The sequence below is a fragment of the Squalius cephalus genome (assembly GCF_949319135.1).
Source record: "Squalius cephalus genome assembly, chromosome: 20".
In the NCBI taxonomy this organism is placed as follows: Eukaryota; Metazoa; Chordata; class Actinopteri; order Cypriniformes; family Leuciscidae; genus Squalius; species Squalius cephalus.
This window is the reverse complement of record NC_137141.1, coordinates 11167972-11185841: the sequence shown is the minus strand read 5'-3', so window position 1 is coordinate 11185841 and position 17870 is coordinate 11167972. Positions and strand designations below refer to the sequence as shown.

Below are 17870 nucleotides of genomic sequence, written 5' to 3'. Positions count from 1 at the left end.
ATAGATATAATTATAGAATGATAGAATGATAGAACGATGGATGGACGGATGGATGGATGGAATGACAGATAATTAGAACAACAGATAGATAAAAAGATTAATAGATGGAATGATAGATATAATGATAGACTGAAGGATGGATGGATGGATGGAATGATAGATAGAACAACAGATAGATAAATAGAATGATAGATAGAACTATAGATAGAATGATAGAATGATAGATAGAACAATAGACAGGTGGATGGAACGATAGATTGATAAACAGAACAATAGAGAGAACGATAGAATTAGAACGATATACAGTACAACAGAGAGATAAATAGATTTGATGGATGGATGTGACAAAGGTTTACTGTAGTAGTATTCTGGTCTGGTGGTCGAGAAGACAACCTGCATGACAACAGCAACCACTCAGACCTCTAGAAGAAGCGGTTTGCTTAATGAGAAAAACCACATGACCACCACACTTGACTGGGATTCTCATCGTAATCCCCCACATGGGAACCGGCCAGAAGTGTGGTTCTCTCCTGCCCAGCATCCTCACGAAACAGACCAAGACTGTTCAGGGACTACTGGGATTGGCTAATCAAGTCTGATCTAATCAAAGCTCCTGTTAATGTGGAGTCAGGGGCACTCAGATGGCAGAAGCCTACCAGGAAGTTGTCATCCTGAAAGGTGTAGTGCAGCGTGGTGATCCACTGACTGTCCCCATTCACCAGCACGTCCCGTTCCTCCCGGAAACAAGCTGTCTGGGGAAAAAAAGACAAACATTGGTTAACATTTAGTTGATCACAAACAATGTAGTTTTCCAAACTAAACTAATTGATTTTGCACAAGAAAGATTTAATTGTGTACCTCTGCTCTTTTCAGCATCTCCCACTTGTTGAGGATCTTCATGGCAAACACCTTGTCTGAACTTTTCACCTTTACAACTGCTACCTGTAACACACCGGAGAGCACACAGAGATCTGACACACGGCTCCTCCATTAAGAAAGCAAGAGGGGATTTCTAGAGGTCCTGATAAGATGATAAGCGCTTTGTGTTGCTTTTGTTCCATCTAGATTACCAGATCACACATGGAAGTGGTTGGTTATTTGTGACAGCAGAGTGTAAACCTTGAATTACAGGGCAGGTCGGGTTACTACGGGTGTACACATACATATACACACGCTGCCATGAAATCATGATATAACTCATTCTGAGGGAAGAAAGCATTCTTCACAAAGAAGCACACTCAGGACTCAACAAGTAAAGACAATCAGCTGACAGCAATTCGATCTCAAGTCAGTGACAATTTCACTGACAGCCCAAATCCAATTTTAATAACTCAAACAGCAACTCAGAAGTTGAACTGAAAAATATGACTTTGAAATCTGACCCAAGCCACTTTTTTATGTAGTAACACACACACATACACGCATATAACGTCAAATTATGTCAAATTATAACATTTCTTATTATTGGTATTAATATCATATATAATTACCAATTAACGCAACATCCATTTTTTCTGTCATTCTTTGGCTAGCGTTACATTATACTGTATGATCACTCTTATTCATGGAAGTGCTTTTAAACCATTCAAGTGCAAACTCAGTGCAGCACTGGCACGCGCACAGAAAGCCGCTTGAATGGACAAAAGCACAACAAATTATGCCAAAATATACGTTTGTCGAGTATCCTCGCAAGCAGTCTTGAATGTAAAGAGTTGTAAGAAAACGGGATGCGCAATTGTGCGTCAGATCTGCGGCAGGTCTTAAAATGACAACAGCCTAATAAACCTGCTGCTGTTTGTCATTAATGTTAATCAAAGAACAAAAGAAAAAGATTCACTCACTTTTCTTGCTCTTGACTGAATAACTTTTGTAGCTTTAATAAGGATTAATCAATAATCTTCAATTTATGATTTATGCAGGGAAGACTGTGTAGTGTTTGATTATTATATTCAATTTCTGTACATATCCTACCTGTTAGACCAACCTGAAAATCTTAAAAGCACTGTTTACAAGGTTACATGATTGATCACAAGGTCAAAAACAATGAAAACAATAATTTTTTGTGCATTTTGACAGGGCAAGTAAAAATCTGAACAGGTCTGACTGGGCCGATTGATCTATTGACACATTGAGCTATTGATATATTGAAGGGCATAGGTAAATTTAACATTTATTATAATGGGTTTATTGGAAGATTGTTTAAGTTCACTTAAATTAGAAGTTGTTGTATTTATTAAAGCATAATAAATGTTAAAATTGATAGCTTTTAATTATACTGGAAATGCTGAATGGCTATAAATGACTAAAATTTAAAAACATTTGACATTGGAATCGGTGATACTGGCCTTCTTTCAAAAAAAAAGATGCCATAACCGATGGCATTATCAAATTTTATAATATAGCCTAAAATTATAGTTAATATTAATATTTTATAAAATAATAGCAATATTAGGTTTTTCTTGGAAGGAAAACCAAATTATAGGGAGCATTAGTCCAAACACATCCCCCTAAACAGCACATAATGGACCAATAAATGAAGTTTGGTCCACACATTTAAGTGTGAGCATCATGGGAAAAGGAAGTGGAATGGACATGTATTTGTCTTGAACTCAAGGTGTCCAAGTGAAACAACGGTGTGATTCACTCCCTGCGATTAAATAAGCCAAAACAAGCACGCATTGAGAGGTCTACACATTCCAGACCGAGCCAGGATCCGAACATTATTCCAGACAGAAATCACGCTCTTCACTCTTCCACACATCTGATGGGGATTTAAAATAAACTAAATCCCAAAAGCACAAACCCTAAAATTTAGATTACGATTCCTAAGAAAAGCTAACTACTATCAGCTAAAACATCAGGCAAATATCTGATCGAAAGACTGGAAAGTGACTTTTCAAACAGCGTTCAGAGCGCTGTCTGGCATTGTGCCCTCAAAACACACAGCCTTACATGGGCCTAACTCCCACAATGCAGCCTTTGAAATATAGTTATGGAAATCTAATTATTACTCCAAAAAGACATTTATCTTCTGTCATAATTTGGTCAACAGCACGAGATATGTGCGGGTGGACAAGAGCGAGCAATTCAAATGAAAAAGCCAATGAAAACCAGGGGAAATAACAACAGCTAGTACATTAGTTCTTTACTCTGATTCACTGGTGGTCTGAACACAGATCATTGAGATTTTGGCATCTTTAACTTAGTTTGGTCCTCTACAAATAACACTGCTGAAGTGGTACAAATTAGGGCTGAACGATATTCTGTTTTAACATCGACATCGCGATGTGCGAATGAGCGATAGTCACATCGCTGGAACATGCGATGTGAAGGGTAACGTTAGTAGCACACAGTAAACACGAGATTGTTGTATGGCTTTTTGCTGGGGTGACATACGCGTTCCGCGTGCCTGCACAGTGATTGGTTCGCTGTGCCGCGCTCACCGCTCACAGCCAACATTCACTGGCAATCCTATAGCTAAAAATGCGCTACGAAGAGTATCCGTCGCAAAAAAGTCAAAATCAGCTATTTGGGACTAGCCTATTTCGTCTACAAAAAGAGGTAGGCTACTTTGCTGGAGTGTTATAAAGTTGTGGATGGTTGTCTTTTTTTTTAAAAGTCGTTTATTTTTCGTGTTCGCATTTATGAGGAAAAAACAATGTTACGTGACATTATGGACGCGACCGTTATGAAAGAGGCACTAAAAGACTGCTAAAAGTATGTCAATCATCATTAGAAACTTTCACAGAGACCTCAAACAGAAAGCACAAAGCCTTTCTTTAAAACGAATTTCGTATTAATTGTATCTTAATTTTAATCAGTATTTCATTATCCAATTTCCTGGATTTAATAAATAGCCTAAAAATGAAATATAGCAGCCAGCGCCTGAACTGGAGATTAAGCTATCATCCATGAACCGAAACTCAGCATAAAAGGTAGCCTACTCGCCTCACACACCTAAAAATAATAATAATAATAATAAAAAAATTGAAATATAACTATTATCTACAGAGATCTCTACTTTTAAACAGAACCATAAAAAAAAAAAAATCTGTATGAAAAGTGCATTTCTCCCGATCACTGCTGCGAAGATCCCGAGTCAGTATTGTCAACTTCATCTTTACAGAAAACACTTGTTTATTACTAAACAAATAAAATGTCTCATTGCAATATTTTACATATTATTAATCATTACTTTTGCTGGTTCTAGGTGCCGTTTACATGAACGCGTCAATGAATCAGCACAGAAAACATCATTTTTCGGGTCCTAGAACCTGAAGAACGTTAGGTCCTGTGTAGAACGTTCACCGAATTCTGAGAGAAATATGTTTCTGGAATAAAATATTAAGTGGCCTTTTTGTTACTTGTAATGAAGCTTGCTTATTAGTGAAATTATTAATAACATGGAATGGTAATTATTGACTTTAGACTGGATTGATGGCTCGCAATATCGCAATATATATCGTTGGGAAAAAAATATCGCAATGTAATTTTTTTTCCAATATCGTGCAGCCCTAGTACAAATTAACCATTAACCAACTTTCCTTTACAGTAGGGATGCACCGAAAAAAAAAAATCTGTGCCAAAACCAAAAATTCAAGCCGAAAACTGAATTAATCAAACTTATTTAATAATCAACACTCAATAGTCTAAAACTGAGCTGTACAAACATTTAAATTGCACATTATGCAGTTTTAATATGGTTTGTTGAAATATAAACTGTAATAATTTGTTTTCATGACAGATTGATTCAAAAATACATTAAAGACATCACTAACAGGTTAAGTAAAAATAATTATTGTTAAGTTTAGTGAGTAAATTATTGATTAATGTTAAGTGACATTGTTTAGCCTACAAGCTGTTTTATTGACGTCTTACACTGAGCGATTACATGAGGCGGGATTCATTTCGGTAAGTATCTTTCAACATACCTTCTGGTGTTCACTGTTCAACAACCATGTTTATTTTGTGCTGTAACTAGTAGTAAAGAGGAGATGAGATGATCGGTTCACGTGCGCTTGATCTATGCTCCTGCTTGAACTGAGGTGTTACAGCGATCTGTCACGCCGTATTAAAGAGCGCCAAGATGACACTGTTTGAATTTCGCAATAAAATCGACAGAATTTTGAAGTTGAGACTTTGCTTCATATTAAAAGTAACAAAGCACAAAGCTTTTTGTGATTACTGGATGGCAGGCATGCTACACATATTTAATGAAGTTTTATTCAAGCTGCGAATCAACAGAAAACAGCACATCATGAAAATTCAATAAAAAATTTGACCTTTTAAACTTTAAACTAGATAGAAGTGCATGCACACCAGTGTCACAGCTACGAAATTGATCAATCTAAAATCGTTACACACAATGAATAAATGAATGTCAATCATCCAATTGATCAGAGAAGAGCCAGCGATGTTATGAGAGAGTTTAGCGGTGCGCTCCTGTCAGCGTCTAAGAAACCAGGATCCGGGCGGCACGGGGCGGTCGGGGTGACAGGTCAACCTTAACACAGAGACGACCCTTTGACAACTACAAAGAGAGACCATGACACCCATCAGCATCTGCTCAGTGTGCTCTCATTCTGCAGATGGTGATGGTGTCATGGTCCCTGAACGGAACTCCAAGCATAAAATATGCAAGAGTGAAAATAGCTTGGCTGCTAAACTGTTTAAGTGAAACACTTTCACTTTTTCATGGGCTTGCAAACTGTAGGCCTACTTTGCTTAGTTTATGACTCGTAAAATATCTTGGCATTTCTTTGGGTCATGAAAAAATTCTTGGCCCAAGAGACAACCATGTCGCCAACAAGGGTCATAACCACTTCTCTGGTGCTTAAATGTCTGATTGGCTGCATCCCAATTCGCACACTTCTACATTCTGTAGAGTATGTAGTTCACTGGTGAAAGTACTGGAAAGTTCTAAACTACATACTAAACAATACTGCTTTAATAACATTATTTAAATAAAAAACATTAACTCTTTTGTGACTGTATGTGTTATTTTAGTTAGATGTTAATTCACTAACTGCTCACAATAAGTTTACGGTTTCATAGCTTTGACACTTTTTGACTTGATTCAGTACAAGATCCAGCTTGTAAGAGTCATTTGTCCATGACTTTCAGAGCACAAGCATGTTTGTTTTAATTTAGTTAAATTTACTTTCAAAATTATTATTATTTAACAATTAGGTTTATTTAGCATGCACGGATCCAGCAAATGTTTGACATGCTACTAAAACCAACATAATATCAAAACATTTGACCAACATAATACCAAAATTGTTTATTGCACAAAAATAAAAACAACCGTATCAGAAAATTGTTGGGGTTACGAACCATCACTTGAGAGCCACTGCTATATACTATGGATAGTATGGGGATTCAGATGCAGTCTCAACACAAGAAGGATGCTTACCTCACCGAAAGCTCCTCGACCAATGACCTTCAGTATCTCGAAGTCCTCCTTGTGCAATCGCATCTGTTTCACTTTAGAGGTGAACGGTTTGGCTGCGGAGAGAGAGAGAGACGACAGCATGGAGTTATTGTTGAAGACGTTCAAATCCATCACTTCACTATGATGTGCCATAAGGATCCGATCTTCTCGAAGGGATTTGTAGCAGCTTCAGTTACAGCACATTCACACAAGTCAAAAGTTCAGAGGCATCTCTGAGCAGGTGTGAAGGACAGATTGATGGTGTACCACAGCAAAAAATAAAACTGGCCACTAACCGGTCACATAACTCAAACAATATTTCATGTCCACTTACTTATTTATTTGGCAAGTAGCAGAATAGCATAATCATCTGGTCATAATCAAAACAACAACAACAAAAACCCGTTCAGAGACCCTGATTATTTTGCAATAATATATTTTAATTTACCCTGACAACACCCAATTAGAACTTACGCAGAAAGCTTCGCATACAAGTGTGTGTTCTATCATGAATGGCAGCACAAATTGCCATTAACCCTTTTATTGTGACTGATTGTGGCAAATCATAATTGTGTACAAAGCCACATCATCAAAAAGTATGGGGCCATTGCACAATGACTACCATTATAGACAATGGTTTCTGTTTTCAAGGCTGCATCCTTCTGCAATGAGAATCAATTATCACGTTTGTATCATTTTATGGAGCACACAAAATATGATTTACTATGGTTGAGAGGATGTGCAAAGGATTAAAAGCTGTGAAGAGGATGCACTCAAGGCAGCATGTTATCACAAATCTCAATTGGCCAATGGCAATTAACACTTATTGATACATTTAAGCCCAATTATTATGAGCTTTTAAAATGTGTTAAATTAACACTGGTTCATCTTAATTTCATTGTTTTTCTAAACACTAACCAGTCTATTCATGACTACAATTTCATAAAGATTTTGGGTGCACTTTTTTGACTTGGACCAGTAAGCGATCACCTAGCAATCATCCACAACATCCCAGAACACCCTAGCAACCACCCAGAACACCTTTGCATAGTAGCAGCAAGTTTTGAATGGAAAAATACTACTCACAATGAAAATATAGATATTTATTTGAGTCCATAAATGTTCTCAATCTGTGACAGGTAAACTATAAATCATTGTATGATAAACAGGGGAAAGGCAACTACTTTCTATTGAAGACCTGTGATGGAACGCTCCCTCCATACAAGCTCTTTGAGGCCTGACGCGACTCCCACTGTCGATCGTTGCCTCTCCCACCACAACCCATACAGCTGCAATGCTGAGCGCTGCTTATGAATGAACTCTGTACTGGTCAATGAAAGTCACATTGAGCTCAAGACTGCCAGCACTAGAGATCAGACACAAAGACGGATATCTTTTCACTTGGACTGCATTAAGTCCAGTCTCTTGTACAGATAATAAGCCTTGTGCTATTCAGTTAACTCTGCATAATAAAAAAACTGATGAACATAGCTGAAACCAAAGCAGGCTCCAAGATACTGAAAGAGTATACTGTGCTACTGTGCTAGTATACTGTGCTATACCACAGCCAAGCGTGGTATAAGCACGCTTGGCTTTATAAAGGAACAGTTCACCCTAAAACGGAAAAAAATATTGCTTGTTCACATTTAAAATAACCACATAATACCATATAGACAGTCCACCCAGACCATTTATGTAAACAAAGTTGATTTAAACAGATTTAAACAACTTAAACAGTAAAGATTTTATTGTGCAAAAAACGGCAAACGAATTATAGGCTACTGGATGTTTTACACAAAATAAACTAAGCATACAAAAACAGCAACAAAATTCTAAAATTAGATTAAATAGGCTACATCAAATATGCCTTCTTCGTGGTTTTATCATGGCAGACAGTGGTTAGAACAAAAAAAAAGTTCAAATATCTTTCTGGCGCACTGCCATTCATAACGGTGCGGAGCAGAGCGAGCGTTTTCAATTAGGCTAATTCCTATGGAAGTTAAGCTTCCATAGAAACGCTCTGCTGGTCGCCAGTGGACACGCGCCGTTATGAATGCCTGTGCGGCCATGCGCATTTTACTTTCACTTTAGAATTAGCGCCAATTTGGGGTGGGCAAGTGATGTAACCGGTGAATAAGAGATGGTAAAAGTGAGTGGATCCAAATCATCCAATATTATTGGTCTTAAAAAGTGGGTTTTCAATGTTTTCAGTGTTTTCAATGTTTTGGGAGATGGCCATCTAGCGAACTGATATACATACACATTAAGCAAGAACCAATGAAGTTCATTCTCATATACGCATTCTAATTACGTTTGAGCTTCCGCAAGAACCAATGAGATTTGTTTTCACGCGTGAGCTTCTGTTAATGTGCACTGATCAATGTTTTCATTTTTGGGTGAACTAACCCTTTAAGAGGTTATCCAATCATAACAGTTGTTATTTACATTTATAAGTTTTATCCTAAAGCACCTTTTTTTATTCTATGGGTGTTAAAGAAGCTGGAAAATGATCAAGTAACTTTCAATAAAAGTGATTTGCTTATATTCCCATGAGAAATGATTCACTAATGGTGCTGGGCTCACTATGGAAACAACAATAAGATAAGAAAATATGGTAAATCTGACCTCTCGTCGAACATGCAAATCCAGATTCCATGTCCCTGTTGAAATCACCTGACTATGATGTGTATTTACTGTCATACCTTTCGCAAGAGTGTATAATTAATGTACTGACAAACAGCAAGAGATTCTAAAGACATAACTATTGTACAGCAAAAATGACAGAAAGCAACTGTTTATGGCTGGTGTGGCCTATAGTGGTTAAAAATCTGGGTTGGTTGTTGGTTTAGCCTCACAAGGGCTGATCAATGAATTATCACCATCATGCATTTGGGCAAGTCATTTAACATCACATCCTAATTGCAATGCAACAATTTACTAGTGACAATTAAAGTTAAAAAGCTATACAACAGCCATTCAGAATGTGTTTTAAGTTTAATATGGATTTGGATCAATGACATTTCACTGGGACTACAGAGTAAATCCTAATAGAAAAAGAAAACAAGTGACAATCAAAATGTCTAGTTCCTCATTGTTTGTTGCTCTTACTCAGCGGTGGTTTGCGAGCCACACCTGGCCAGGTTTCGCACCCTTTAGCAATAAATGATCGATATAAGATTAGTCATGTCACTAGAGATCAGCTTTCTGCATAAAAAGCAACCAATTTCCTTTGTTGGCCTTCCTAAGTTAATGAAAAGTTTAGAATAACAACACATTTCAAGTCGTAACGGCAAAAGTGCGTGTTCACTGCTGTTCGCCAGTGTCACGAATGCAATCAATGTCAAACCACTTACGATTCAGTGGTAACAAAGAGATTGAAACTACTCAGAATTAAGCAGCTACATAGCTTGTTTGTGGTAATGGCGAAAATAAATATTATTAGAACAGCGACGAAAATTTAAAAGTGACTGGACTTTATGATAGATGTTGGTTTCAAGAGAGAGACCGGAAGGTTGCCGGTTAGTTTGTACACGGCTGTTCGTGGATGTAAAGTGACAGTTACAAGTTCACTATCATATTTATGGGTTAAATAAGATAAAAAGACATGTTATCAAAATATGTTTGCACATAATGTGTATGTGTTATGTATTGTGACAGGGGCTATGTATTTTCTTTTATTATGGCCTACTTGAGCATATAAAAATTTGCTCACTAAGAACCTGTGAACCACAATCCCAAACTGGCAGTTTGATTTTCTGTGTACTGAATTGTTTACCTAAAGTAAACTTCTTTGACTTTTATGCACATCTTGTCTTTTTTTAAATATTACTTTTTCTAAAATTATAGTCCTACTTTAAAAAAATCCCAATATATCGCCTTATGCACAGTATCGCAATATATTGCAATATATTGAATCGTGACCCATGTATCGTGATACGTTTCGTATCGCTAGATTCTTGCCAATACAGAGCCCTAATGTTTATTTTCTTATTAAACATACCAACATGCATTTATCCTTCAGTTTAGGGCTTTTGAATTTGACAGATTAGATTAAGAGAAATGTATATAGAATTAATATGTACGGTACATGGATACTATATAAATAAAATAATTTGCTGTTGTAGCTCCGCCCCCCGTGCTGGGAGCAGCAGCTCATTTGCATTTAAAGGGACATTTTTGCTCACCCTTATTAAGTGACAATTTTAACATGCTATATAAAAATATCTGTGGGGTATTTTGAGCTAAAACTTCACATACACACTCTGGGGACATCAGAGACTTATTTTACATCTTGTGAAAAGAGCATTATACCACACCTTTAATATTGGCCAAACAGCATTAAATTCAAATGTCCACTTAATCTTTAATATTTGGCCACTTCTTTACGATAGAAATAGAACATGTGGACATCAAAACTTGCAAACTCAGAGCGAGGGTTTAAACTTTTATTTTGAAATCGCCATGAACAACAATTTGCATATTTAAAAATGTATTTATGTATTCTCCTGCGTTAGAGTAGGTTTAAAAATTATTTGCCTTACAAATCTGGTGAAATGGCACACGATACGTTCAAAGATGAGCGTTACAAGCAACCCAAACTCACAGCATATGCAGAGATGGAGTTTGTTAACCGAGCTGCTGAGTACATGATAACAGTGCATATATTATTTAATTATCATATACAGACTGAACAATATAATGCAAGCACAGTAAAAGGTTTTGCCACAAACTCAACTCAAGCGAGACAGCTTTTCAGTTCACCTCGACAAGAAATATTGTCACGTTTTACTATTGCAAGATCTCGTCATACCCCAACTGAATATCAAGTTTTATATTGATCTATAAACACACAACTACTAAGCATGGAAGATATGGGATATATCACTTCTTGCTTCACACAGCGAACACACCTCTGGCAAACAAGGCCAAACATTTCAAGCTGCAAAGGGCGAGTTCCATTAGGCAAAATGTCAGGCGACTGATTTGTTGATATGAAATCTACACACATAGCTTTGTGGGATATGAGCGAGATTCCACATAAACAATGCTGTGAATATCAAATGTTACCACAGTGTCAGGCATCCTTTTACAGGGCATTAGAAACAGATGGAAAACAGACCACCTGGAACTGCCATCATGGTCTCTGATACATCAACCAGGGAAAGTGTATAAAGTCTATTCATGAAGGACAGTTTAAAGGTCAAGCCTTCCTTAGAAGAACCTACACTGTTTCCAAAGTGTCCAAAACAACTGCAGCACACTCAGGTCGGTGTTCATTAAAGATCTGAATGCAGAAAGCTCATTGTGTATATCACTGTCACAGTCTCCAGCGCAAGGGGACACAGAGCTGCAAATCAAATGAACCACACTATCTATCTCCTGCAATACCCGCATTAGGAGACCATATAAAGGCAAAGACACTGGCAGGATCATTAAAACACGCTTTCCATAGAGGGAAAGAAGCGCTTAAAGCCAGACTGCAGATAAACTTGTGAGCGTGTGCCGTGTTCAAATCCAACACCAAGAGCATTTTCACTGTGAAAAGTCTGCATAATATAAACACTGGGCACAAAATAAATTGTCAGCTTTCGTTTAATAATGTCACAGGGTTATTATTTCATACACTAAAACGGAAAAAAACAAAACGATTAATTTCAGACCAATTTCAAATCAAAAGAACCTGTAAATGGTGATATAATGTGTAACACAACCTTAAAATCATAAGACTTAGTTCACACAAAAACGAAAACTCTGTCATCATTTACTCACCCTCATGTTGTTCCAAAGCCGTGAGACTTTCGTTCATCTTCCATACACAAATGAGGATCTTTTTGACGAAATCTGAGAGCTTTCTGTCTCTCCATTGACAACTACGCAACTACCACTCTGACGCTTCAAAAAGTTCATAAAGAGATCGTAAAACTAATCCAAATGAATTGATCAGTTTACTAGTCCAAATTTTCTAAAGAGATTCGATCGCTTTATATGATGAACAGATTGAATTTAGGCTTTTCAAATATATAAATATATAAACTCACACATCAGTGATGGTAAATGGAAGCTCAAACATGTTTACTAGCCATGTGAGAAGAACCAATGAGGTTCATTCTCGTGTTACGCAGGTTCGGTTGAGCTTCTGTTTATGTTCGTTGATCAATGTTTATATGTAAAAGCTTAAATTCAATCTGTTCATTATATAAAGCGATCATGTCTCTTCAGAAAATTTTGGACTAAACCGCTTGATTCATACGGATTAGTTCTACGATCTCTTTATGAACTTCTTGAAGTGTCAAAGTGGTAGTTGCGTAGCTGTAAATGGAGGGGCAGAAATTGCTCAGATTTCCTTAAAAAGATCTTCATTTGTGTTCTGAAGATGAACAAAAGTCTTACAGGTTTGGAAAGACATGAGGATGAATAATTCATGACAGAGTTTTTAGGTGAACTAACCCTTTAAGGGTGTTAATCTATTTATGTTAAAAAATCTCAAATACACAAAAAACATAATATTACATTATGTCAAAAAGGATAAAAACAACATGATCTGCAAGGATACGATAGTCTGTTATTCTGAAGATTAGCCATGTTTTTAACTTAAATGGATTTTAAAACCGTAAAAAAAAAAAAAAAACTGATAATGTTTATGCTTTGGCCCTTGTTTTCATCTGTGAGAAAGCCAATAACAATGGAGGAACAAGTCTGGTCCTAAACCCAATCCGTTCAGAACAGACAACAAGATTATGCATCCCTAAAAGGCATACTGGTCTTGCAAATCACGGCGACTAAACAAGTGTTGACTTGCCATGATATTAAAACTGCAAATAAGGACGAAATATAAAGGAAAAGCTTGCTTGTGACGAGGAGGATTCAACCTTTGAATACGAGAAACCTCCCAAAGTTAATACAAACCTAATCCCAAAATATGAGACCGGTTATACCTGACAGCAAACCCAACCTGCATAAATAAACGTAGACGGTATGAAAGCTAGAACACTGGAAAAGCAGATGATGTTGGGGTAGTGACAGGATAGTCACATAAAACTGCCTGGGTTGTCAATTTAAACCAGCTGTCCGGGGGAACTCACTATACAGGGGGACTTCTTCAAATACCAGAGGGTAGTTGTTAGTCACCGTCCACCGAGTCAGCCTTTTCTTTCAAACAGTTGGGCCTGAACGGCATCTGTGACTTACACATTCCTACATTTGCCTTCAAGTCTTCAGGCCTCTTTCAGATCAGCACAGAAAGAGCATGAAATTGACACACTAATTACTAGTCAAATAATGCATTTAAAAGTATAAAGAAATGCTGTTAAGTGTCAAAAATTGGCTGTTTTGAGGGTTAACATGCACATCAATGAACAGAAAATGCAAGAAAGGTGTTTTGATGTCATAACGTCAAAGACATGCGCAGAACACGTGTTGGAAAGCAAGCAAATCTAGATTTTGCTTCAGCAAGGTTGTGCATGTAAACAGACTCAACTTGCCATACATTTATGTGAACAGTGACCATATGAATATGCCTAAAGTATTAGCAGTTTTAAAAAAAAATTAAATCACCTGATAAGGGCAGATATTGGAAGCATACAATATCAATGCTAGGGATGCACCGATATGGAAATTTTGGCCTATACTGGTAACCGACAATTCTTCATATTTGAAAGCCGATAACTGATAAATCTAAATCTAAATTTATATATAATTTTTGAGAGCCTGATTACAAAAACAAAAGTCTCACCTTTAAAAGACATGTCCCAAGCACACAGTTATAATGTTTTTGTTATAATTTTATGTAGCCCATATGACTGCACATGTTGCACTTAACCGTATTTTCCTTTTTTCAATCATATTTCCAGTGATTTAAAACCATCATGGTGAACAGTGTGCATCTGAAGTGTCTCAGCTGAAGGAAATAATCCATTATTTATCGGCTTTAATATATATCGACACGATAACGATGACATAAAATATTTACATATACCGGCTGATACCTATATATCGTGCATCTTTTTCTAATTTAACAGTGTATTAGACATTACACAATAATCTGATGCTGGATTTCACTTCAAGTAAGGAAATATTTTATACAGTAGTGGCCAAAAGTGATATCTGGAGGGATATTTGTTTTTAATGACACTACAATTTCGACAAACCATGAAAATACTATATAGTATTTTAAATATTTTAAATATGAGGGAAGAACAAAACACTGAACTTGGTTATATCTGACAAAATTATTTGGCGAAAGAAGCAAACTACAGCTACAGATTTTATTTTACTATGCAAAATATACCGGTACATAGAAAAACTAGACTTATATATAACCTGAAATTACAATTTTGCTCATAGGTAGCCTACAGCTTATAGGATTTGAATCTACAAACTTTGAGTTACTAGAGTAAACTACACAACCCCAACAACAGCATTTCAACATGAATGAATTAATGTATTTCTCCTCCAGACTTTATAAATCAAACCATGACATCATCAGTTATGATGGATGTTACATTTACCATCTCTAAAACTGTCAGATAAAAGTGAAAGCATCCCATCTGAAGCATGCAGTCTTCACAGGAATATAACACAAGAGATATTCACAAATCTGGCTCATGATCTGGGCACGAGTTCAACTTTTCCTGGCATCGTCTCTAACCAACCTGTGGTTTAAAGGTGTGTAAGGATAATTTTAGCCTAATGCAAAGGAGAGAGTTTTTACAATGCTGAACTAAAGTTTTAAAACTAGAATACAAATAAATGACCCGAAAAGCAAATTCCAGCAACACTGCACTAGCCAAGCAGCACATGCAAAAAAATTGGAAAGTCTCTAAGCATCAATGAATCTGCAAGAAGCTGACAAGAAATGCATCAAAATGAAATCAAGTGTCTTTTTTTTCCAAAATATTAGCCTAAAATATAGCATATGCTCTGCTTAAGAGGTCTACAAGTGCATAGAATAGATTCAATCACGAATAAGATCGATCACGTAATATTATTGTGTTACGGTGTGTGCGTTTATTATTCTCTGCCACACTCGTTCGGTCTATCCTGCGTGCATCATGCCTTCTGTTTCCATGGAAGGAATGTTTACCATTCAGGTCATTCAGGGTAGCTGCAAGTCACGCCACAAAACAAACAAACAAACGGCACACTATGTTCATTCACGGTGGAATGTGATGTAGCGCTCCAGTCATTTCCTGCTCAAATTAAACATGTAACAAGTTTAAAGTCATATTCATTAGTTAAGCTGGGTCAGGAGGCGCATGATTAAACATACTCAAACAATACACTGCTTTTCCCCATCACACTATATGTTCAGCTGCATTTCAGTCACATGACTGGCCACTTAATACTTCCCAGCAATGCCTACTTGAATTCAGTTCATGTATTTACAACTTCACCACCACAAAAGCCCATGTCATATTCCATGCTTGGAGAAATACTTTGTATAACACAAAAGAGGCAGATTTCATGTGTTAGTCGAAAACAGAATGACACCATATGACCCAGGGGACTTTTTCTACCTTATTCATGCACAATCCCAGGACCAGCTGTAGTCTTTCCTATAGGGAACCAGTTTGATCAATCACTATGACAGTGAAAAGCACATCCTTCAGTGTCAGAACACTTTGCCACAAGCAGAAGTAGCCTAGATTTCTTTCATAACTTTTCAACTAGCCCTTTAAGACTTTTAATAGCACACATTCTTTTAAATAGAAACCGTTTAATCAAAGTCCAATAACTTATACTCCCTTTCTGAGGTTAATTTCAATCCATTCCCTATGATATACTGCTCAGCATGCTGGTATGATGGCTCAGAATTTAACAGCATGTTGCTACTTGACTTTTCCAGGGCTGTACACACACACACACACACACACATCTATGATTCAGTGCTGCCAAATGTGGCTTAAAGACATTTGTTGCATAAACTTCAGTCCATATTTATGATGACTCTAAAATCCAAACATCTAGTGAACTTTGGTGCTACAATAAGATGATTTAATCAATAAATACAATGACTTAAGATGCTTTAAACATAAAATGCATGGGATTAAGTTGACTTGAACATGAAATGCATTGATTTAATATGGGTTAAACATGAAATGCATTGGTTTAAGATGGCTTGAACATGAAATGCATTGATTTTAAGAAGCATACATGTCTTTATAAGCACCATACTCACCCCATTCCAAAAACTCAGCAATGTTCTTCTCTCTTCTGAGTGGGGAGTTGATGCACTCATCATAAATGCAGATGAGAACATCCAGAAGAGTTTCCACACTAAAACACTGTCCATTAGACTGGACAGGACCATCCAGGATCAGTTTCTCCAGCTTTTTCAAACGCACTTCTCCAGACATGGTTCAAAATTGTTTAATTTACAGATATTTAAGTGCCTTTACTGTAGCTACTCAAGCTAACCAGCTAACAACATTCTCACGACACAATGTATCTTAACTGTTTTTTTCTAATATAAATACAAAAAATCGTGTATTAATAATAACAAAAACTAGTGTCAAACCATGTCAAGTAAATAAACTTCAAAAAATTCCCAGTTTGTTCAACTTTAACGGGTTAAAATAACTGATGCTAATGATCCGGCTAATAAAGACGTTCGGCTAGCAGGCTAGCCGATTTTAGCTCGTCCTCGAAGAGAATTCTCCTCAAAACCAACAGAAATAACATGACACGCCCCCCAAATGTTATGTTCAGGCATTACGTGTGTGGAAAATATGGATAAAATGTGTTTATATCCGCAAAAAGTGAGTTTAGCGAAGTTCTCCAAAGGCACCGATTGAGTGTCACTTAGTTTTCCTCATTCCTTTTCCCATGAATAATTCCTGAAAAAGTAAGTCCTGCCAGCGGGGATGAAATCAGTCCGTCAGATGATGATGGTGGTGATGGTAGTGGTAGTGGTGGTGGTGAAGATGGGGTGAAGATGAGGAGGAGGAAGGTGACGGTGTGGATGCGGGGTGACGGGGTGATTCTCTCTCATCTGCCCGCCGACGCTGAGTGTGTTTCAGGAATGATGAGGAGAAACATGGCGACTCTCTCTCTCTCTCTCTCTCTCTCTCTCTCTCTCTCTCTCTCTCTCTCTCTCTCTCTCTCTCTCTCTCTCTCACACACACACACACACACACACACACACAATCACATTCAGACACACACAAATAAAAAATAAACATACAAAGATAAACAGTACACATACAAGGACACATGTAGCTACATACCTAGAAGAACACACATACAGAATATATAGACACTCTAAAGAAAAACTAAATAAATAAATACATATAAATACACTTACATACATAAATAAACACAGGTGCGTATACAAACACAAAGACACAAGTTTACATATAATACATAAATACACACATATATAACAGCTGTTTTGCTTAAGCAGAGAATTTAGGGGGGGGGGGGGTGGAGGGGGTTGGGG

General features: G+C 37.0%; 1 protein-coding gene across 7 annotated transcripts in view; it reads right to left on the bottom strand.

Moving 5' to 3' along the window:
- The window catches only part of cdc42bpaa (CDC42 binding protein kinase alpha (DMPK-like) a), a 76431-nt gene extending 58935 nt beyond the window's left edge, over positions 1–17496 (bottom strand). For all 7 annotated transcript variants that reach the window (XM_079853937.1, XM_079853938.1, XM_079853943.1 and 4 more), the window contains exons 1-4: positions 16611–17496; positions 6416–6507; positions 859–942; positions 657–752 (exon numbers count right to left, since the gene is read on the bottom strand). In XM_079853937.1, coding sequence (XP_079710063.1) covers positions 657–752; positions 859–942; positions 6416–6507; positions 16611–16788 — 450 coding nt within the window. In that variant the 5' untranslated portion in view covers positions 16789–17496. The remainder of the gene's footprint in view (positions 1–656; positions 753–858; positions 943–6415; positions 6508–16610) is intronic.
- Between the last annotated feature and the right edge of the window lie 374 nt (positions 17497–17870).